The sequence below is a fragment of the Saccopteryx leptura genome, chromosome X, assembly GCF_036850995.1.
Source record: "Saccopteryx leptura isolate mSacLep1 chromosome X, mSacLep1_pri_phased_curated, whole genome shotgun sequence".
Taxonomy (NCBI): Eukaryota; Metazoa; Chordata; class Mammalia; order Chiroptera; family Emballonuridae; genus Saccopteryx; species Saccopteryx leptura.
The window spans coordinates 4,396,682-4,421,338 of NC_089516.1; the positions used below are offsets into that span (position 1 = coordinate 4,396,682).

The 24,657-nt window shown below is 39.0% G+C and overlaps 1 protein-coding gene across 6 annotated transcripts in view; it reads right to left on the reverse strand.

The window, feature by feature from the left end:
- MID1 (midline 1) overlaps window positions 1-24,657 on the reverse strand; it is a 338,615-nt gene that overhangs the window by 51,570 nt on the left and 262,388 nt on the right. For all 6 annotated transcript variants that reach the window (XM_066356335.1, XM_066356338.1, XM_066356337.1 and 3 more), the window contains one exon: window positions 9,717-9,812. In XM_066356335.1, coding sequence (XP_066212432.1) covers window positions 9,717-9,812 — 96 coding nt within the window. The remainder of the gene's footprint in view (window positions 1-9,716; window positions 9,813-24,657) is intronic.

Sequence of the window (24,657 nt, forward strand, 5' to 3'; positions counted from 1 at the left end):
GAGATATATTTGATTAAGTCACTAATAAAGCTTGCATTTGGAAGTACAATTGGAAAAATTTAAGCTCTGTTTCTGTCTTTCTGATGCATCCACAAGTAATATCTATGAAATATCTTGCCTGGTGTTGCCACCATAGGATACCAGCAGGAGCTGGTAGACTGATTTTTAAATATCTTTGTTGCCTAGTGTTTAATATTCACATTTATTCAAATACAGTTACAGAGAGGAGAGTTTGGGGAAATTAGCATGTGAATTATGGTCACGCTGGGGAAAAGGGATTTGTGCTATCCTTCCTTTTTAGAGGAGATCTGTGAATTCTCTTCTCAAAGCTGGGCATGAAGCTAAGATGAAGTACAAATTGTTGCCAGGAAACACCAGTAGGGGGCGGCAAAGCAAGATAAGGAAAGGTATGAAGCCAGTGGAGTGTGCCTTTCGGAGACCACTGTGGACAACTGGAAATGAATCCCAATGGGTAACTTTGGGAAACAGTGCAGAACACTGCAGCGGATGGGGAGGAAGAGTGGTATTTAGCTCATCTCCATCCATCAGTGGCTGGTGGCAGGCTGTTGCCAGTGGATGAGCACTAGCTCACCTCTGGAATCACCTGGTGGGAAGAGCCCCAGGCGGAATCTTAGTGGTTCACAGCTGGAAGCTGTCGGGCTTGGGGACAAAGAACTGGTGAGTGCTCTATGGGCATGGCACTGACAGCCACAGACAGGAGCGCTTCTACGAGAGGGAACTACAATCTGTACGTTTCTTAAAAAGGGTTCTTGTGGGTGTCAGCGGGCACTAGTCCCACTCGTCCGGCTCATTCTCTAGCACCAATGACTTAGGACTAATTACGGTGCCAAATAGAGTTTGCATTAACAGTGCTTTCTACCCTAACCTTGGTCATTCCCAGCTTCAGAGACACAATCTATCTACATACATTCATTCGCAACTGACCATAAATTGGTCTAAATCTGAGCAATGGCAGGCAGAGTTGTCTGGGAAAGAAAACTCTTGAAATCCAGTGAGCTAGACTAAAATATATATATATATATATATTATATATTATATATATACACACATCTGTTTATATAGAGACCCCTCACTTTCCCATCATTCCAATTTATTGTGAAATTGTTCTTTTTAAAACAATGGCTTTATAGCTTTAAGCTTCAATATGGACAGTTTCTGTAGTAAAACTGGATTTTAAAAAGCCCGAGTTAGGGATTACTCCACTATGTAAAACAGGGGTAGTCAAACTTTTTATAAAAACCGCCCACTTTTGCAGTGCTGGTCAACCTAGTCCCTACCGCCTACTAGTGGACATTTCAGCTTTCATGGTGGGTGGTGGAGCAACCAATGACGCCCCGATTGGCCCACCATGAAAGCTGGACCCCGCTAGTGGGCGGGAGGGACTAGGTTGACCAGCACTGCAAAAGTGGGTGGTTTTTATAAAAAGTTTGACTACCCCTGAAAGATCAACTATATTTTTATATACAAACCTGACAGGTGCTGCCTCACCTTCATACCTGTGAAACAAAATGCTCTTTTTACGACTGTCAAGGTCGGGGATGGCAGAGATGGCATCCTGCCAGGTAATGGAAACACTGCTTGCTTTAATTTTATCACCAAGAACAAAGCCTTCTTGTTGTTTAATAGAACCTTTAAAAGTCGGCCTCATGGGCATAGTTCTTTTTTGTTTGTTTGTTTGAGACCACAAAGAAGAGGAATTCTTTAAGGCTGTTTCGTGAAAAACAGAAGGAAAAAATACTTTATTCTGCAAAAACTAAAGCAGAATAAAGTAGCCAGAGCCTAACTCCAGGTTAGCAGTGGCGTGTGCTCTCTTTACATGGGCATTTGTTGGCACTGTTTGCCAGGCACCCAATCTTTCGTTAAGATCAGCTCGAGGCCATGTTGGGGACATGAAAAGAAAACCCACCTTCCTTTAGGATCTCATCCCTTTGGCATCAGCATTTTCAGATAACATGCAAAAAGAAGAGTTTGCACCCAAAAGAAACAAGTCAACACCCCCTGCCCTGCCCCGCAAGCCCTATTTATGAAATTGGGAAGCACACAAATTTTCATTTAGGATTCCAGCAGCAAACGAAGCTTTCAACACAGCCCCTGCTTCTCAGTGTCAAGTTTCACTTCTTTCTCTATTTAAAGTACAGGTGGCTAGAGCTACTGATTTCCCCAACTCTTTGCAATCGTCTTAGCAGCTAGGAACAACAGGGAGAGGAGGTGCTCTGACCGCTCCATGAATGGGAAACTGTTGCCATGTCCCAGGGACAGTACCCAAAGCAATCCTATGGGCTTGCCGAGTGCCCGCAAGGTGCAAAGCACCACGCTAGGGCGTGTATGTAAATTTTACCTCAATTTAAAGAAATCTTTATGGGAACTTAATCAACTCATTTATAGTTGGAATTGATTGTTTAATGGGGTAGAGTCTGTTCAACTAGAGTTAATCAAACATTGATTTAAGGAGTCCTGAGAGTGATTATTCTTGGTTTTATAAAATTTCTTGGATTTATGAGCAGAATAATGAGATTTATAATTTGAACTTAACCACTTAAGGGAAACTACTCAGTGGTTTGTTGATATAGATGCAGTCTTTGGGCAGATGGTTTTTAAGTGCATGCCTGTTCCCTCTCCTAGTTGGTTGGACTCCTTGGGAAGCAGGATAATATCGTTCTTTTCCCAATATCCCCTGCATTGATTGAGTGAACATGAACAGCACACGGCTGTTGATGAGATTCAAAATATTTCTACTACCCCGGAAAGATCCTCAAGCTTCTCTTCTAGTCAGTTATCACCCAATCTTAATAAAAATCATTATTCAGATTTTTATCACCAAATTCCTTTAACATTTTAAATTGCATTTATAATTGTAACATATTCAATTTAGTTTATAAGCACTTTAAATGCCTAATGGGGTAAAAATAAAACCCTAACAAGGGAAACCTTCTCAAATCCTTAAGTAGCTTTTAGAAATCTAATAAATCAAAACTTCCAAATGTAGTGAAACTCAGGTTCTCTTGAGCATTACAATTTTGGTTTGAAACAAACTATTTTATGTATACCACTTAAAATCACAGGTCTAAAATCAATTACATGTTTCAGATTGGAATCTCAAAGCTAACCTGTCTAAATTCTATAACAGGTCATATTCTTTTACGTGCTACAAACCCTTTAAGTACAAACATACATTTTAGTTCTAAATTGTTACACAAAATATTGACTCTATGGGTATTATTCAGGCCTTTATGGTTATACACAACTCTCAAACTTCTTGGGGAGGAAGAACAAAAGAACTTTATTTGCTAAAGGAAGCAAACTAATCATCTCCAAGAAATTGAGGGTACCAGGTCAAGGATTAATGTCCAAAGATTTGAAAATAATTCACAAGACTTGAAGTTTCACTGGTTCTGCTGGTACCACAGATGCGTGTTCATCGGGCCCGTTATGGTGGGGCGGACAGGGTTGCCCAGCCCCCAGCACACGGGACTGTTTCTTGCCCTAGAAATCTCTTTGTCTCTTTCAACTCTATCACCCGGCTTGGGTAGCTGATGTTCAGTAACCACTCCAGTGGCTTCACTACTTGATCGGATTCAATTCATTTCTTTACTGGCTGATTCTTGTTGTGTCTGGCTTCCAGTAACATTCCTCTGGTCATCTGAATGACTTTTACCTCAACAGGCTATTGGGATAATTAAATCAGGAAGTGATCGGAGCTTGGTCACTACTGTTTTTGTGTACATTTGCCTAAGTCCTACTGTTTTGCTTTTGATACACTCCAGGCTATACCTTGTTGTGGACCTATAACCACTTCAGAACAGTCATCCTATCCTCTCTTAACACCTGCAAGGATGAGCGAGGCACCATCTTTCCAACCTATGTCTTCCTTGAACTTTATCACAGCCTGATAACGGAACCTGGCTAGTTAGAGAATTAGGTTACTATGACAGTTTTCATCACCTCGTGTATATGAACTTGATGTTATATCAAGTGAAAATACTTTAAAAAGCATAGTAAAAGCTCTATCATAAATTCCTAGGCCGGGAAGTTACCTCACTTGGTTGTAAAAATCTTTATTTGTGCTGCTCCTCACTGAAAGCCCTTTGCATTCATTCACTGGTAGCCTCAGGCTTTTTAAATAGCTGAATTGAAAATGTCATCTTTCTGTTTCAAACAAAAATACCCAGTGCTACAATTGTGCTCTTGTTAACGAACATTTTATATGCATGACTCAATTATTTTGCTGGGGAATTTCAAAATTGGAACAAAGGTCTTCAGTTTTCACCACAGCATTTAGCAATTAAAAATAGAAACTAATCGAATAAAGGTAGAAGGTGATGTGTCCTATTTCTCTCAGAATCTGTAACAAAGATAATTTCAGCTTGATTATCATAAAAATCAATTTTATATTCATTTATTGGGAAAAGTAATTTAAACTAGATATTAAAAACCAGAAACTAAAGAGGTTGGTTCAGTAGCAAAATGATGCATGGTTGGGATCATGCTTGTCTCTAAATAGCACACACAGGAGCACTAATGGGACCTAATCTTCTACCTGACAGTCACCTTACCTGGGATCATTCCTTTCTCATCTGACTCTCTCACCTGGACCTGCCCAACTATCAAAATCTCAATGTGAAGGCTGAGTTAGAACTATGATGGCCATTTCTTAAATTTGTCATGCCCTGTTATTATTCTTTATATCATGTCAGAAACATCATCTCTACTGCTCTAGTCAAGCATGTAATATTTCAAGGCAAGGAAGTTGTATATAGAATAATATAGGGGAGATGTGATAAAGAATGCCTACAATATGTGATGAAACCACATTAAAATACATCACTAAAACCATGGGTTCTCTCTCCATTCCTACTGCTTGTCCATTGAGCCCCCAATTAAGGCCCATTATTTCACGTCGCATTGAAATATTGGCTTTGGAAATCTGCATTACTAAATTCAGATATCAGAGGGGCTGTCTTCAGAGGCACATACATATGATCATACTTCAATCTGAGCCACCTGGTAGGATTCTGAACATGACATAATAGTCATTCCATCGGAAATGGACAGATTAGCAGATAGCGAAAGGTTTAGATCACATTTTTTAAAAAATTTTCAAAGTTGTAACTTGGAAATGTTATTCTGAAAGTAAGGCCAAACTAAGTTTTATATTCATTTATTCATTCACACATTCATTCATAAGATTAATCTCTTATTCCAAAGTACTGGAAGACTTTCTGCTGATACCTTCTCATTATTCCTCATGAATACAACTAAGAAGGTAACAGGACCTAACCCCCTTTATAAATCAATTTTTTTAAGGCAAGAGTATTGAATCTAAGGGGAGACACCGAAGTACTATATATGCTACAGATTACTTTAAGAAATAGTAAGTTTTATCTCCACCACCCAAAGCTAAATTTGCTTGATGAGTTGTCAATTTTAGCAAACTTTGGAGTAAATGGTACACATAGCCCTTATATACATGCAAGAGTCAAAGTATGAATATTCTCCAAAGACAATGAATTTCTGTACAACTGTGAGTTGCTTTTCTCCTTTGGAAAATTCTGTGACTTGAACTTGTGAGATCAGCCTTTACCACAGTGGCTCATCATGATCCAGTGGCTGAATGCCATCATATTTGCACTATTGCACTATCATCCATCATCATCCTCAAGCCATTTACACAAAGAACCATGGATGACTGTGGGTTGCTTGATGTGGTTTACTGAGGCTCGGAATCTGACTCAAATTATACCTTGAGAGCTTTCTCACAAGTACTAAGAGAGGGTGGAAATCTAACCTTTATCTGCAAGTGAAAATGGATTATGACTGGACATTCAAGTTGGCCCCTAGCAGGACACACAGTATCCAAGATCAGACACCTGTCTACAAGATGTAAACAGCGTGTCTGGTGTTCAGATGCTGGTCTGAATCCAATGGTGTTTTAGATGAAGCAATTGCCAAGGTTTCCATAGAGAGAGTACTTTGATAGAAAACTACACAACAAAATTAAACACAAAAGTTCATCTTCCCAGAGATTCCTCCCCCTACTCATTTGCAATTGAATGTCTTATGGTCTTGGTGAATTACTGAAAAAGTCTTTTAGAGACTCCATCTGTTTTCCCAAATCAATTTTCATCATTTCACACAGGTACCACAACACATTGCCCTCTTCCCTTTCAATTTACATAGCCCAACACCTGAACAAAAGTCAAATTAAATGGCATTTAATTTACCTACTAAAAGTTTGCCATAACACATGTCACCTAGCACTGGAAAAACTCAGAGAAAGCCAGTAACAGAGCAACTGCTTCATTAAAACAAAAGGAAAAAATAGTGTAAAAACTCAGTGTGAAAAACAATAGCAAGAGGAGGTTTTTTAAAAAGGTGATTACAAAGCAACATAAGCCAAAGGAGCCAATGCCAGGACTTTGATGGGATGCTGGCTGAGAGGGTGCCCTTCTAGGTTGAACCCGGCCAAGGACAGTGAAGTTAGCTGAGCCTTTATCTTCTCCAAACTGCTCTGGCAATTAGCCACCCTTTCACAGTTTTTCTTCCCCATCTCGCTGTGAATTCATTCAGTCACTGGTCACTGGCAAGTTCCAAAGGGAACGTCTATTGTGTGCTCAGGTCTATTGTGTGCCCAGGCGTTATATTCCCTGTGAAAGAACTTGATTCTGAGCATGTGTGAGATTTTGGTACACATCAGTGATTCTGAGTACTTGCTTAGCTAATAAACTAGGTCCTCTGAGTTTTAAAAGAAATGAAGGATGAGATGATGAAGAGAAAAAGTCCGTATTTGACCTAGAAATGTTAAGTTCTAGAGCTGACCCAGATTTTGATCACTTCCCATAGGCTTGTCCTAGATTCAATATATAACTGACTTCAAGCCCATCCCAATGGATTTTTCTACTGCATTCCTCTCCTGAAGAAAACAAAGCCCAGTGACTAAAACCGCCTAGGTGTTGGAATCCCAGCAGTCAACTTACACCAACACTTCCCGGGAGTCAGCAGTCCCTGCCCTTTGAATGTGTCTACCTCTTGAGTCCTAAACTGCCTTGGCCTTCATGCCCTCCACACTCTAGTTTTAAACAGATTTGGTACTTACTATCAAAAAAGCCACTTCATTTGCTTACCCTTATTTTAAAAACAAATCATGAAAACAATGGGGATAGGGGGAGGCCTTCAAACTCTTTTCATTCTAAAGAAAAGCAGAAGTGAATCTCAGGAAGGAGGTGTGGACTTATAAGGATGTGGCATTTCCTCAGGATTCTGTGGGAACTCATTGATTTCATTTACAACAATTGAGAGTTGCCTCGGGGCTTTGAGTTTTTTTAGCTGCAGCTGGCAGGGGGATTATTTTCCAAGGAATGCTCATAGCCAAACACAAGGACAGCCTCAGGAAGGGGAACAGGAAGAAATACAGTCTAGGAACATAGGATGTGAACCAGGAAATTCTCTTCCACTGCGCTGATCTAAAAGACTATCATGCTGGTGCCTAACAAATTGCACTACCTTATTAGAGTTCACTAGGGCGGTGATGTTTTCCCTTGGATGTGCAATCATTTTGCACCAAGATATCCGCATATTTTCCCAATAACCAAAAGTTTCATTTTCTGAAAAGAGTTACACAGGGCTTTGTGTTCCTTGAACCGTCACGAACCCTTCACAACCAAATAAAGTTCAAACTTAGATGCAATATTAAAGTCCTCCCAGTGCTCATCTTTCCAAACCCAGTTTCAATTTATCCCAGTACGACTTCTGTTTCTAGCTTTGTGTCCCAGGCCAACACTCTATCCACTGTGCCACCGCCTGGTCAGGCAATTCAGCAGTAACTTTACTTTAAAAGCCTATATTTCAACTAAACATCTACTCTTTTGAAATAAAAAAAAAAGGAATAAAAATAAAATCAACTTATAAATTTCTTGAATGATAGATCTATCATTTGAAATTATTGAACATTACAGAATGTCATTTTCCATGTTAGGATGGGTAGCATTTTGTAAATTCTACCATACTGATTTTGTAAATCCAAGCCGTACTAATACTGCACTTAGGAGCGAGACAGTTCTAAAATCATTATAGCCCATAGTGAGAACCAGACACTAATGCTTCAAGAAGTAACTAGCTAACATAAAATAATCACATAAAGCATTTGCAACATTTCCCCATAAAACACAGGTATTTTTTTTAATGAAAGAGAAATAATTCTTTCTTATTATTCTAAATATCAAATGCCATCACCTCATAAAAACAAAATATAGCACCTGAATCATTCCATTTTGCTCATGCATTTATTCCCATAATACATGTTTACTTTATCCTATAAGGAAAGCATTATGCTAGTTCACCATCACTTACAATGTTGTTTAATCAACAAGGCTCATAATGTCCCCTGGGGGGGGATTATTGCCAAAAGTGAACCTATCCAAGCAGAGGGTCAGAAAGACCTGGGGTCCATGTCTTGCCCTTGCTGTCATCGCCACCTGCGTGCTCTTGACATGATGAATGCCAACATGCTGCAACTGTGGTCAATTTCATGGAAACATATCTGACAACCAAGATGTTCTTACCATACACCTGTAGTGGGTTGAACTGTGTCCCCCCAAAAGCTATGCCCAAGGCATAACCCCTGGTATCTGAGACTATGACCTTTGTAAGGTCGGTGGATGGAAGGATGATGACATAGGAACTCAGACCCGCCCACTTTGGCTAGGACCGCCCACAATCAAGCCCGCCAAAGGAAGCTTCCCAGGAAACATTTGGAAAAAAGCGATTGTCTGCCAGCCAGTGAAATTTTACCACGTCATAGTAGCTTCACTTCCCTAGAGGGACCCTTTAAATATCTGCCACGCGGTTTAATCTTTGCAACTTCTTTGGCCTCCATGTTTCCTTGGGGCCAGGGAACCTTGCCAGGTGGGGTGTGTGCTCTGTACTCAATAAAGCCGTTTACTTATTCCACACTTTGCGGCTCCGAGCCCTCTTCCTTCCTTCTCGGCGGGGAAAAATACCTTACAACCTTATTTGGAGCGAGGATCTTTGCAGATGTAATCAAGTTAAAGTGTAGGGTAGAGAAGGGTGGCCCCAATCCAATGACCATGGCTTTGCAAGTATTATTTGGACACAGATACAGAGACACACAGGGAGAAGGCCATGTGATTAAAAGAGGCAGATATTAGACTGCTGCAGCTACAAGCCAAAAACTCAAAGAATTTCCTGGAACCACTAAAAGGTGAGGAAAGGCAGGGAAGGATCTCCCCCTACCACCACCACCACCATCACTGCCACCATCACCACCACCCAGGGTCTTCAGAGGGGGCGCGCCCAGACCGACCCCTTGATTTCAGACATCTGGCCTCCAGACTGCTAGAGAAATGTCTGTTGTTTTACGTCATCCAAATTTGTGGCAACTTGTTACGGCAGCCAATCCAGTGCCTTTTAAATAGTGTTTTTCCATAGGCTGTTCTTTGTAAGTATGATTCGACTCTACAATATTAGGAATGCTAAGGAAAGTTGGATTAGGGAAAGCAGGCAATGGGAAGGGATTCTCTATGGTTCTAGTTCCTTCCAATTTCATCCATCTTATATATTTTGCTTCTGCAAAAGATCGAATTTTAAAAAGATTCCAGTTTTAAAAATATGTAGGTTGAGGGCATAAAACCCGTGATCTAGCAGCTTTTATATGAAACACATCACACAGAGATACTTACCTCAACATGTTGACAGGTTTGAATGAGTTTAGCCAAAAGGGTCTCCAGTTCTGTGTTCCTCTTAATAAGGTTGGTGAGGTTAGTCTCTAAGTTTTGCTGTTCAAAAAAAGAGAGGAAAATATTATTCTGCATACTTTTAATATTTTACTATGCACAAATTACTCATACTCAGAAAACTGATACTTTTTTTTTTAGAGACCTCAAGGAGATCTATGTGGTTTCAAGTATTTATAGATTTAAACTGGAATTTGAAAAGTCACATTTAAAAGAACCTGTTTAAAAATGTTCAAATTCCATTCTTTTGGTTCCTGTTTCTTGTATTAACAGAGGCATAATTAACTAAAATTAGTTATAGGTTACTTCTATAACCTCTATATATTTCCACATCAAATCAACTGCTATTGGATTTTTAGGAGTTATCCTCTTGCAGGCAGACTAAGATGAGTCCCTTGGAGGAAGATATGAAGATATGAGTTGTCCAGCTATTGCTGACACTATGGCCATTTATAGGCATTTCTAAGAAGTTTACTCACTCTTCATATCTTTTACCATACGTGCTTTTATTCTTTCCCTATCAACCTATCGATGCCAGATCAAATTTCCTTGAACACTTTTTTTTAGATCACTATCCTACTTCAGAATCTAGAATACTGCCTATTCCTTTAGAACATCAACTTTCAAGTTCCCCACAATGACTATTAAATATTATTTTCAACCATAATAATCTTCTATTCTGGGTAAGAGTCATTAAGAGTTCTACATTACTTCTCAATCTGTATGCTCTTCATTTATACCATTCACTCATGCATTTATCCATTCATACAAGTATATATTGGGTTTCTGCTATATGCCATACTCAGAGAGCTACTGGGGAAGAAATAAAAATATGTACTCCCTGTTCATAAGAAGATGGCTATGCAACAAGGAGAGACATTCCATAATCAAGAGAAGAGTCAAGACTTCTTGGAGAACACTGCTCCAAGAGGACACAGTCTTTCCACTGAGGCTGGAAAGATGTACAGGGAGTTTTTGGTGAACCAGAGTGGGAATTTCTTGGGAAGATGGAATGGAGGTAGAAGTGAGCATGGGGAAGGGTATATGGGCAGGGAATGGGACAATGCAATATACTGAGACCAGAGAGATGTAAGAGGGTAAAGGGTTAGGGAATCTATATGTTTAACATATAGATATTTTCACCAATACAATGAATATATGGAATAAAGGAAAATATGGCAAAGAAAATAGATCTAGGATTTGTAATGCCATCTAAGAAAAAGGTTTGGAAAGAGCATCAGGGGGATTTTGAAAGTTAATAATTTCATAAGGTGATAACAGTTCATTATGCTGTGAAATTTATTTCTCAAAATGTTTACTCTTTATCCTTTCCCAAAATTTAAATTTAGAAAGATATATCCAGGAAAAGAATACCTTTTATTTCACACTTAAAATGCACAAGTCAGAAGCAGAAATCTCTTTGATTATTCTTAAACAAGTTATGCTTATTAATCTGGTGTTTATCCCACTAATAACTTTTTTAAAAGGTCAATGACCACATTTTTCATCTCCAGTAGGTTCTTTATCACATCTTCTTGTTGAATTACTTTTTGTTCATGTTCCCAGGATGCAATTCCCTCCTTCAAAATTTCAAGAGAACTAAACATACTTATTCTTAAGTTCTTTTTAGAAAAGGCAATTCATATTTTCCTATGTTTGCATAACAATTCCCAAGACTGATTTTATCGTGTGTCTTACAATTTTTGTCTGACAGCTCATCCGATGTGAACTTTGTTTCCCGTGTTGCCATTTGGCGGCTGACATAGCCCAGTCAGGTGAGATGCCTACTCTGTTGTCAGGGCTCGAGGTTGCTTCCCCAGAGGGGTACTCCCATAGGACACCCATGTGCTATTGAGGCACAGATGCTGGTTTGACTCGGTGCTTCTCCTTCTTTCCATGAGAATTCTGTCAAGCTTCAATTCCAGAGACGGCGGGAGGTAACTTTTGAGCCAGAGTGTATCTGGGTGTCCTGGCCTCCAGGTGTCCAGGGTGGTGTCAGGCTCCTGCCATGTGCAGGACACACCCTACCGTGTATCCCCTCAGGTCCTGACTACCCCAGCTCATCTCTGCTTCTTTTGAGCAGCCCAACTTCAGCTTCCCTTCGCCGTTTTGCATTTCCTTTCACTTCTGGTCTTCGGAGACTTTCCACTTATGTTTAAGCATGGTTATTTTCCTTTAAATCCATTTAATAATATTTTATCTATAATTCTTCTGTGTTCACAATTCAGAGGAAAGTTTTGTGCATCTTTTACCTGGACTGGGAGACCAATTAGAAATATTCAATTTTGGCTTTGAAACAAAGTGTCTCAAATATAAATATTTTAAAGGAGAAAAAAATGATCATTTCTCAGTTAAAGGATGAGATACAACAAAAAGTTGGAGAATGAACCAGACAATGATTTAAGTGCAACTTAATGATTTCTTGTTTGCATCAAGAAAAACTTTCTTTCAAAGCTCTTAATAACAACAAAAAAGCCAAAGTTTTTCTACTGTTTGGATGAAATGAATTGCAACCACTGGTCACTTTATGGTTAGAGACTACACATACTTTTGAGGCATTTCATTATTCAGTGTTCTTTATTTAAATATGATAACTTTATAGAATATTTGTCAACTTCTTTTGGTATGTCAGTCTTAGGGAATCCTTCTTTTCTTTTTGGCTAACCCTTCAGAGCAGAAAATTTCTAGGGAAAATATCATCTAACTGTTTACAGATCAATTGCCATAGGTATGACTTTTCTAAAGCTAGTCAGCAAGAGCCAAATAAATATAGTCTAACACATTTAGATTTTACAAACATCTGCTTGCTTCCCCCTCCTTTGATTAAGTACATTTCATATATAAAATCTGTTTTTAATCAACTAATATGTAGACTGAAGCCTGTGGTTTAAACATATTGACCTAACTAGATCCTTTGGGGTTATTCAGATTTAAATAGCGCAAGTGTTACTGAAGTCCACAAAGAATTACGGAGCCAGTCAGAAGTATAACAAAGGGAAATGAAACCGGGAGAGACACTGTTTCCAAGAGGTACCAAAGGGGCTGACAGCACCTTTGAAGAGAGCTTGGCTAATGGGAAGGCAACCAAATCCAGTTTTCAGTGAACCATGTATCCATAAGCTTTCACTACAGGGACTTCTGTGCAGTTTTCCAGAATTTAACTGTCACTAATATCCTGTGTGGTGGTTAGCAGGTCCTATAACCTCTTGATTTGGACTATGCTTTGTGCAAAAGAGAGATAATACTTTTGGCATAAGAGTCTTGGGACTAAGCAGATATAAGTATCTACTTCCCAATAGATATCTAAGGAATTCTATAGAGTACTCTGCCCACCAAAGGCTGTTTCCTCTCCTCACCTTGAGAACATCGCTACATCCACATCTCCTTATGGAGCTGAGCTTTGTAGCAATTCAAGCAGTCAGGCATGAATGACCACCCATGTGAATGAAGTAAGGAGACTGGCGTTACCATCCCAGCTGAATTCTCACAGACAAATGGTTCTTGGGTTGCCTTTTCCCATCCATAATGTGTGGCTAAATCTACCTATTGTGCTATTGTTAAGATCAGAGGAGAAAATTAATACATACACCAGGGACTAGAAAAATGTTTGTTGAAATCATGGAGTATAAAATAAAACATTCAGTTTGGTGTCAGTACCAGACAGTCTAGAGGCCAACCTCATGCCTCAGGCAGTCACCATTTTCAAGCTGGATGATGGCTCTTTGTTGCAAACAACGGTTACTTTCAACTCTAGGTCTTTATCTGGGCTCAGGCAGGGCAGGCTGGGATGCTGAGACAGATCAAGGGGAGGCTGATGCCCCTCAATGCAGCCCTGAACCAGAAACTACTGGCAGTTGGTAGATGAACAGCCCAGGTTCCTCACCTGAGGGTGGCACCACTTGGAGTCCTGTTCCATCAAATCTCCCAGAGAGCTTCACTGGGAGGAGCCCAGGTGCCCACAGCAACGACCTGGTCACAGCCATGCCCTCTTTCCTTCCCTTCTCTGATTGGCTTCCCGTTTCCCTGATAGATGCTTCCCAGATCACCTCCCAATGTGAATTCTGAGTCAGGGGCTTCTTCTGAGAGAACTCAACTAAAACTTTGTCCATAGACAACCTAATCCATTATTTTTAAGTATCCTTCTTATGAGAAATAGACAAATTAATAGAAGATTTTATTGATTTTGAAAGATATTTGCAAATACAAGAGATTGTTTTCTCTTTCCCCATCTTTCTTCTTTCTACCTGTTTCACAGGTCACATATCCTCCAAACTCCAGGCTCTAAATCTGAACTGTCACTAACCCTATAATGTGAGCCACAAATGCAAGTCACATTTTACATTTTCTAATGGTCATGTTAAAAAATGGAAAGAGGAACAGGTAAAATTAATTTTAATACGATATTTTACTTAACTCAATATCCAAAATATTATTAGTTCAACATGGGATCAATATTTAAAGCCTGATGAGCTATTTTGCATTCTTTTTTCCCTTTCTTTCTTTTTACTAAGTCTTTGGATCTGGCATATGTTTACCACACATAACACATCTCATTTCCATCACCACATCTCAAACACTCAGCTGCTACATGTAGCCTAATGGCTATATTATTGGACAGCACAGCATCAGAGTCTAGAATGGGGCTCAGCAAACTTTCCTGGTAAAGAGCCAGGTAGTAAATATTTTAGGCTTTCTTGGCCATTGCTCCCTGTCACAACTACTTGATTCTCCTGCTGTTTTTATAAGAAAACAGCCATAAACACTATGTAAATGGCTGGCAGGGCTGTGTCTCAATAAAACTTTATTTATAAAAACAGGTGGTGAGTGAGATTTGGCTCCTAGGTTAAGGTCCTTCCTGGGCTTGAGTACATGCTCTTCCTCTGGAATCCATGTGCATAGCAGAAAATACTACTACTACCAGGAGAGAACATAAAACCATAGTATGTCTTCAGTACCTGCTGTATACTTACCACTTCTTAGTTCCTTCCCATTATAAATCCTCAAATGTTAATTGTGGGAACAATTAGCATAGAAAACTGAATATTCACTGGACAACCCTTTTGAAATCTAACTAATTAGTTAGTTCATTTAACAATACTATAGATTGCTAAAACAATGTATTGTACCCTTGTGGGCTTTTCCCATTGGTAGCAGTCTGAACCCAAGAAGAGGGGCTTGACAGTTTAGAAGCATTCTAAATACTATGTAACTACTTCAGGCCACAAGATTTCTGGGAAGGCAAACACTACATTGTTGAACAAAGTTTTATAAACAGGGGTTTATCTAAATAGATAATCTAGCCATTATCATTGTCTCATATTTTACCTACAAGCAAAGTCAAGTTGCTCCTTGCCTTAATTTAGTACCTCTTCCATAGGTGGTCCCCACTATAGTACTCCCACTCTGTGAAGAATAAGGATGTACTAAGTCTATCTGTTGAGAAGGATAGGCTTTTTTGTAAGCATGTAGCTGCTTGATGGAATTTAACACATCCCTCCCACCACCACCTTTAAAGAAGAAGAACATAAATCATTCAAAATCATCCCCCTAAATGTAAAGATGCAAGAAGGCTGATTTAGTTTCTTAATATTAAGCAAAAGACTGTGTGAAAGTCGAATTTGTAAAATACAAAGTTGTAAAGCATGCGCTCCTTAAAGAATGAGGCAAAGAAAAACAACTCAGACAACAGTGTGGGGACTGCAGGGGGGAAGCGGGTGGGGGAGGGGGAGGCCGGTAGAGGGGGTGGATGGTGATGGAGGGAGAGGTGACCTGGGGTGGGGACCATGCAATGCAGCATACAGATGGTATGTTATACAACTGTACACCTGAAACCTGGATTTTATTAACCAATGTCACCCTGATATACTCAATAACAACTTTTTTAAAAGAATGAGGTTCCCCTTTATACTTTATGCACAAAGGATGATAACTTGTCCTATAATGTTTGTTGTTAACGCACACACTCCTAATGCATTTTCATAGAGCCATACCCACCTCCTTTATGTTTTGTAGTTCTGAGTGAGGCTAACCTGAGTTGCTAATTTAACAATCCAGGGGAGGACAGCTGATTTTACACCAATCTCAATACGAGCCTTTGGGCATGGATGTGGACACCAGTTGAGAATAGTAAATTGCACTTAACACATGAGCTTTGTATGTCTCCCTGCACTGATACCCAATCAAACAGCAAGGTAAGCAGACAAAAACACCCCTCATTTTAGCCTTTGGAGACCTGTACCTAAGAGTCAGGTTGCAGGGAATTAATGACTTGTCATTGAGCACTACTATTAAAATGTATGCCTGAAACAGGAGATTTCAGTAATTCCTTTCGGGTTTGTCCAGGCCTTAAAGAATGTTTGCTCTTATTCTGAAGTCGATGCTTCAGAATGTCTTTAAAGTATAATATTAAGTCTGGATACCTTTCAAGGCAAACACAGATCTGGCTTGTTTCATTCCATCATATTCACAGCGACAGTCAGGAACTGTGCTTGTCAACCTGACACCCAACACCACTGCTCCAGCGCCATCAGGATATGAACATGTTGAGCGCCACAAGGCTGTATATTTTCTTCTAGGAAACTTTAATCAGAACTCTTAATATGAAAACACACCCGCATTAACACATGCCACCTGCATAAAAGCATAAATTCTTTATATGTAACTAAACTCTTAAGGTGTTTTAATTACATTGCGGGAGTTTAAGGCTATCTTCAGGTTCAACTCGTGACAGACTGCAAATATGTGTGATTTATGCTGGGTCTATTTTTTAATGCCTTTTTTCATTGGTTATGATAGTTAACATTTCCAAGTGCCCTGGCAAGACAGGTCGCCCAGGGAACTTCAAAAACATAATAAAAACCCAATCTGCATACAAATTTAAGTCTAGTGTTCCACGAACTACAATTTAAAGCCATTTTGATATGTGATACTGTATTTACCTTGTCAGGTTTTATTTGATATTTCTATATTAACTGCACAGAATCGGCTCCATCTATTTATAGATTCTATTGTCAAGAGTTCAGTATTTATTATTTCAGTCTGGTAGTCAATAATACACAGAGTACAATTTTTAAACACCATTTACAGTCCAAGAAGAGCTTTCAAATTTTAAGGAAGATAAATAAAATCTTAGTATAGTTATGTTCACTTAGTTATCATTTTCGCAGGGATGGCCTTTCTTGTTCGCTCTTCACTGCCCTGCATATTTCTGCCAATAATGAGAAGTGAGCAACTGACCAGTGAGCATATTTGTCAGTTTTGAGAATCAATATTGAGTAAAGGAAGCTGAACTCTTAGGAACTTTTATAAATATCTAACTTAAAAATAACTATCTCCACTGCAAATTTATGCCTAGAGAGAAAAGTTTCAGAGAAAAGTGACTGTAACTTCTATCAGTGGAACCTACAGGAAGCATTTCATAAGATTATAGCACAGCACAGGTGTACGAGCCATGAATGTCCAGCCGGGTGGCTCTCCCACTGCCCTTCTGTGCTCATTTGCTGCCGCACAGGCTCAAATCCTTCTCAATATGGCACGCTGGGCTGCCCGACACAGCCGCAGGCTGACTCAAGAGAGGCGACCAATTTGCCAGTCAAAAATTAGGTGGTGAAAGAATTATGAAAATATTGGTAAATAAACTAACAGAAGTTTATTATTTTTGCTCAATGAAAGATTTCAACTTGGGAAAGTTTTAAATTAAACGAGGGCCTGCAAACTACAGCCCCCAGGCCAAACCCTGCCCATCTGTCTGTTTGTGTATGGCTAGCCAGCTCAGAAGGATTTTTACAATTATGTATGATTTTTAAAAATCAGAAGAAGGATAAAATTTTGGAGTTCAAATTTCTGTGTCCATAAAGCTTTATGGGAACACAGACACTCTGTTTCATTTCTGGGCTATCTGTCTGGTGCTGCCCCTGAACTGCAATGATAGAGTTGACTACTAGCCCTTTACAGAAAATTGCTGTCTCCTTAAAAAAAAAAATCTTTTGCCTGACCAGGTGGTGGCACAATGGATGGAGCATCAGTCTGGAATGCTGAGGACCTAGAATCAAAACCCTGAGATTGCAGGCCTGAGTGCACACTCACCAGCTTGAGAACAGCTTGAGCATGGGATCACAGACATGACCCATGGTGGCTGGCTTGAATCCAAGGTCGCTGGCTTGAGCAAGGGGTCACTGGCTCGGCTGGAACCTCCCCCTCCGCCCCCCTGCCCATCAAGGCACATATGAAAAAGCAAGCAATGAACAACTAAGGTGCCGCAACTGTGAGTTTATGCTCCTCATCTCTCTCTCTTCCTTCCTGTCTGTCTGTCTCTCTCTCTAAGATAAAGAACATCTTTTAAAAAATAATCCAAACACTTTTTATTAATACAGAATGTTTTCTTTCTTGGTCCAACCATTTAAAAATTTTAATATAATTCAATTCACTTAATGTTTTCAACCCATGCTATGAGAGTGCAGGAATAACCCTAAAATTTCAATCAGTCAGGTACTCAAAATTCTAAAGATAATTTTTATCTCATTTTGTTGGCTATCATTTTCAATTCATAAGAGAAAAAAATAGCATTAATCAGGGATAAAATACAAAATCTGAGTAAATTCTTCTGTCAACTTTTTTCAGAGAGGCAGAAGATTCAGACCGGGAAAGAGGAAGAAAGGATATTAAAGTTGGATGAAAGTTGCTACAGCAAGAGCGTAGTCCAGAGTGAGTAAAAAAGGCCCAGCAGAAGGATTCATTAGTTCTTTCTGGTCTGTGAATAAGTATAAAGTGTCGGGTTTATAAGTGCATGCCGAATGTGGGATTACTCATTGATTGCTGTTTCTATCAATTTTATTTTCCTTTGTTCTTAATCATAAAATACACCTCAAAGTGGGAGGACTTAGAACACTACATAATTAATGTCTATAAAATCCCCTGATATTGATGGATGTCACACATGTTGTTTGTATATGTCACTTCAAGCTTTACTTCCTCCAACACTCAGAGATTGAATAATTTTGATCTTATCCCCTTTCCTCTGTCTTAAGTACACGATGACATGGCCAGATACTCATTAACAAACATGTTCTGGCCTTTCTACTTAAATAGGGTTTTACCTGATCCCATCAAACATTTTTACCAGACCTGACTGTCTCATGGTAGGTTCTTAGCCTTCAATGAATAGAAATGCATTTTTATTTTTAAAATACGGTGGGAAGACCAAATTTTTTTCTAAGCCAGGACTTCAAAACTCTGCAGATACTTCATATTGGATGAAGTGAATATACTGAATACATTTCACGCTAACATAGTCGAGTTTTTGATCCAACAACTTTGCATAGGTAACTATGATTTGCTGTGTTTCTACACCAATATTTTTAGGTTTTAGAAGAATATGACTTTTTGGACCAGCTGCTAAAAATTATTAAAATTCAACACACGGTCGGCTTTGCTCTTGAATTTGTGGCATTCCCAGGAAGGATCCATATTGTTCAGAGCTCATATCCCCATATGGGTGGTGCAAAAAGGATTAAAGCCAAGGGAGCATACACATTTCAGCTAGAAAAAAATAATAAAAAATAGTAAAATTCTATTCCATCCAAAGTGGGTCTGGTCTGTTAAGAATTTACAAAATCAATGTTATGTAAGAGAATCCCTCGTTTGGGACCGCCTAGAGAACCAGAGATGAATATGAAAGCATGCCACTGTTTCTCAGCCCAGAGAAACCATCAAAGACAGAATCTGCTTTGGGTTTTAGATGTCTGAATGTCAAATTCCTTGAATTCATTACATCTTTTGTCCCTGACTTCACCACCTTTACTAGGCCATTTCCTTCTCATTTAGTATGACTGGCACGGATTTTGTCCAATCAAGGTAGTTTTGACTGAGTTGAAATTTTAAAAACCATGAAAGTTATGGGAGGAAAGGAGCAAAATGACGATTGCTCATGAGGTGAGTGGCTGCCACACCACTTGCACACTGCGATCACCTAGGGAACTGCACAAACACCATGTTCGGTCTGCACCTGCCTTCCAGCCAGCGTCGGAATTACTTAGAGTGGGGTCAGATCCAGGGATTGGGACCTTTCAAATTCCTCAGCAGATTCGAATGTGTAGCCACATGCAAGAACTCCCACTCGCCTGACTAGGTGGTGGTGCAGTGGATAGAGTGTCGGACTGGGATGTGGAGGACCCAGGTTCGAGATCTCAAGGTCGCTAGCTTGAGCACGGGCTCATCTGGTTTGAGCAAGGCTCGCCAGCTTGAGCCCAACGTCGCTGTCTCGAGCAAGGGGTCATCGGTCTGCTGTAGCCCTCCGGTCAAGGCACATGTGAGAAATCAATCAATGAACAACTAAGGAGCCCCCCAGTGAAGAATTGATGTTTCTCATCTCTCTCCCTTCCTGTCTGTCTGTCCCTATCTGTCCCTCTCTCTGACTCTCTGCCACAAAGAAACAAAAAAAGGAACTCCTGCTCAAAACTGAGGAATCAGGTTGCTAATCATTGGATCTGTGATACAGTGAACCAAAATTAATAATTGATTCAGTTTACAAGTTTTACACTTGAAGATTTATACGGAAGAAAAGGAATATTTTTGTAGTGTAACATATGTATATAATAACTTAAGAATAAAATTATATGTAGAAGTAGCCGGAAATGTGAATTTATCATCAAAAATCACAGGAACTTTATAAAACAGTGCTTAGCAGGGAATACTGATTATTAGTGTTAAGCAATTCAGAGGGCCTTTTTGACTTGAAATATAGGGAAATCCTTTGTAATTTCTAAATTTCTAATTTCTAAAAAGAACTCCTGAATGGTCTCCTCAATTTATACTCTGTAATAGTATTAGTATCAGACAAATTTGGTTTGTTGATTTTAACAGTAATTATTTCACCAGAAATGTACCAGAGGTATATTTACAGATGTTTATAATTCAACAAGATTTTTTTACACAGTGTATCAAAGATTAAGGAAAAATTTTAAGAACTCTGATGACAAACGGATAGATTGCTCCTCTACCCAGATTCTTTGAAAGGTCAGCTCAGGCCACACAACTGCCCTGAAGACCAGAAACTGCTCTGTAATCTAAAAGATAAAATGCAAAAATGTGCAATGATGGAAACCACAGTGGTAACATTTCATTCCTTCCATCTTTATCCACAGCATTCTGTTTCTGTGATGGATGGCCACCTGTTCGCTAACAAAAATAAAAATCTGGAAAGTTAATTATTTAATTTTCAGTGCTTTACAAAAAACCATTAAGGCATCTTCCCAGAGTTGATTTGTGTATATATGATTAAAGACAGAATGAAGGTCAATGTATTCGGGAAATGAACTAATTCTCATTTCCCTGGAATATATTTTAGTTTACACATACAATGTTTTGCTAAAGTGGAAGTCAACAAATAAATGTGGCTTAGGAAAATAATTTTAAAGCCATTTGGTTTTAACCCAGTGAGAGAAAATGGTCCAATATGCAGAGAAACTGGGAGGATAATTCTGAATTATGTCCAATAATTATGAATTTTAACGTCTCATCTTGTCCGATGCAGAGTCTAGAATGGAGACCAGGAGTTCTCAAAATACCCTGTGGCTTGGGAGTAGCAGGTTCGTGGGGAGCAGGTTGGAAAGGCAAATTCTTGGGCTCCTCCTCAGACATGCTGAATCAGAGACTGTAGAGGTAGGACTCAGCACCCTGTAATTTAATAAGTCCTCCAGGCAATTCTCTTGAGTGCTAAAGTTGAGAACCATTTACTGGAATGTTGTAACATCATTCAGTGTGTGTGGGGTTTTACAATCTTTAACTAGAGGAGAAGCTAAGGAGAGGGTAAGTAAGTGATCCCAGCCTGCCCTTTGCACCTCCCCTTTCTCATAGACACCTTTTGATTCAATTACTCAGTCTTTGTCACCAGGTCCTATTCCTGGGCCTCTCCCTAGTTCCTTCCGTCTCTATTGGGGAACAGGGAGCATAATGCTAGAGAGTGCTGGCCAAGATGCAGTGGAAAACAGGCAAGGCAGAGAATCGGGGAGGAGGGAGGATGTGACCAAACAGCATGGCAGAGAGAAAGTTTGGGAATAGATGTGCACCTCAGCCAACCATGCTTTTTACCCCATTATCATTGGCAATTCTGAATTACTTTTTCTAATAAAAAAAAATAGATAGAACTCAGATGTTCAGAATGTTCCAGAAAAAAAAAAGTCTTGGTGAAGTTACCCTAGTGTATTCTCAATTATTTATAAATGCAGTTTAAAAAAATTTTAAGTGGTGTTGAAAGGGGGAGAGGGCAGTCAGCCAACAAAGGACCCAAACTCATCTGTTTATGATGAAAAAATAATGCCCCTCCCCTACTGGTTGGAGTCAGTGCACCTCTAAGATTTGTTCTGACACAAAATATATCAGGCTAAAAGCAAACATGTTAAGCTTTACTCTCAGGACTTTTTAGTGTGACTTTTGTCATTTTATTTTCAAATGTCTGTGACCTTGGTTGACCAATGTGATAGGTCACTCCAGGGAGGCAGAATGTTAACATGTGACATCAGAGAAAGTTCAATAATTAAACGGTGACAATAAGTCCTATAGTGGCCTTCCACTAACCATTGCCTTTCTCCAATATGTTACTTTTAGTTGAATGAACTATCACTTACATAGCTAATAAATACATTTTCGAATGAAACACATTTACTATAATTAAAGGCAGACTTCAGCACTGAGTAATTTTGACTATTGAGTTTTTCACTAGAATACATTCTTTCCATCTCCAAACAATTATGACAAAGCAATGACTTCATAGATGCATATTCCCTCAGCAAACATGAACTCTTTTACAGCTTCAGCTTTCTCCTCTGTCCTGATAATATTCAAATTGCAATCTCAGTCTCAACTATGATCTAAATGTTGGTCTCTTGTTCTCATTTCCATGCCAACTTTTCGCTTTGATTCCCCTATTATTTTAAAATCACTTTCTTAAACTGCATCATCTAACTCTTTGATATTTCTTCCCACTTTCTAATCTTTACAAAAGATATTACCATTCTCCAGGTTAGAACTGCAACATAGGCTTAGACTGTGACCTCTTTTTCATGCCTTCTACCTTAATCATTCTTTAAGGTTGCTTGGTTTTTCATTAAAAGACCCTTTGCTTGAGCCTTCCTTTTCTTCCCTAGGTTATCACTCTGACCACCTCCTTCCATGAATTGCTGGTTTTCATTCCTGTAATTTTTGCCCAGCCAATTGGGTCTGTGGGTGGCCATCAAAGTAATCTTCCCAGCAAGTTTATATAACTATAACATCACATTCCCAAAAGTCCAAAAGCTATCCATTCTTAAAGGATCAAGTTCAGACTCCTGAGTTGACATGCAAAGTCCTCAAAAGAACAGTAGATCTAGAATTTCCTCAGTAGAGGCTATGATTACCACCCCCCCCCAAAGATGAATGTTCAACATCAGTTACAGTGGATTCCTTATCGACCAATAACTGCCATGTCAGTTGCTCATTCTGAGTCCCTAGTTCTGTCTTTCCACCTACCTAGGATTTTAAAAATTCTTCTACAGTATCTCAGACTCTAGCAGAAGGCTTAGCTGTGCAAATAGGGGCACTAACAAATGCCTTTTCAATAAAAGAGCACATGAATAATATTAATACAACTAAAGATGTCCTGTGTATAATAGAAATCACATAAAGCTAAATCTTAATTCTATTTCAAAATTGGATAGGATTAAATCACACCTTTCTGAAGATATCAATACATGTTTGAGACATCAAGCCAGAGCTCACCATACTATAAAAACATTTTGGTTAAATAAGTTTCAAAAATTGCTCTCTGGCCACGGAGCTATCTACTACTCAGTGGATTGGACAATAAACTTAGACCATAGGTACTGACAGGTCTAAGATGGTTTACTGAATTGTGAAGCATTAATAAGAAGATACACACTCTCTTTCAATGCAACAGTATTTTACTCAACAAAAGCTATTTAGGAGTAAAGTGTACTAGTAAAATAACTGCAAACACTCCCCATATATCTCTAATTCTATATATTAAAAATAATCCAGGAATGAAATCATTAGTTCGTGTTGCTGGCTCTAGATCAGACAGATGACTTAATAATGATCCATCTCCCTAAAATAAAGCTCCTCTCTGTCTGGTAATAATCAAAGAATTTACTCTACCTGTGATCTCCAATACTGCCTCAACCACATGTTAGCATTGTTATTTCTATGCATTTATCTGATTTTTCTTTGCAATGTTATTCCATTTTACATAATGATAACTAAAGAAACTGAGTCACATATTTAACTTTCTCTTCATGATTAAACTTGAATACAATGGTTTCCTGGGTTTTACCTTTTAACCACTTTCTTGAAAATTAACACTAACTATTTGCAACTATAATTTCTCCAATAACCAATCAAAAATTTTAAAATAAAGAAAAATATATCTAAGGGGACTTCATGTTGGTTTAATAAAAAATAGCATCTTTGGGGCTTAGGATGGAAAGGTAACCCAAAGTGTCCTGAGACAGAGGTTAATATAATTATTCCATTATATATATATATATATATATATATATATATATATATATATATATATATATATATATATATGGGGCCAGCTTGGAGGTGTCCCAATCAGAAAGACAGATTTTGTTTTGTCACGATGGATTGATGTTGCTGGAGGATTTGATACTCCTGCTCTTAGGTCTCTAGACAAAATCTTAGGTTTGGAAAAGAGAGCCCTCTTATGAGCCCTCTTGAGGATGGGATGTCAAAGAGTTTGATTCTGGCAACAGCCAGCCCCTGGGGTCGGAGGAAGGCTGAAAGACAGTGGGTAGGTAGGTGGGCTTCTGGCTCCTTGTGGATCCAGATCTGTTTGATGAATCTTAATGACTATTTGGTTCCCAAGACTTGA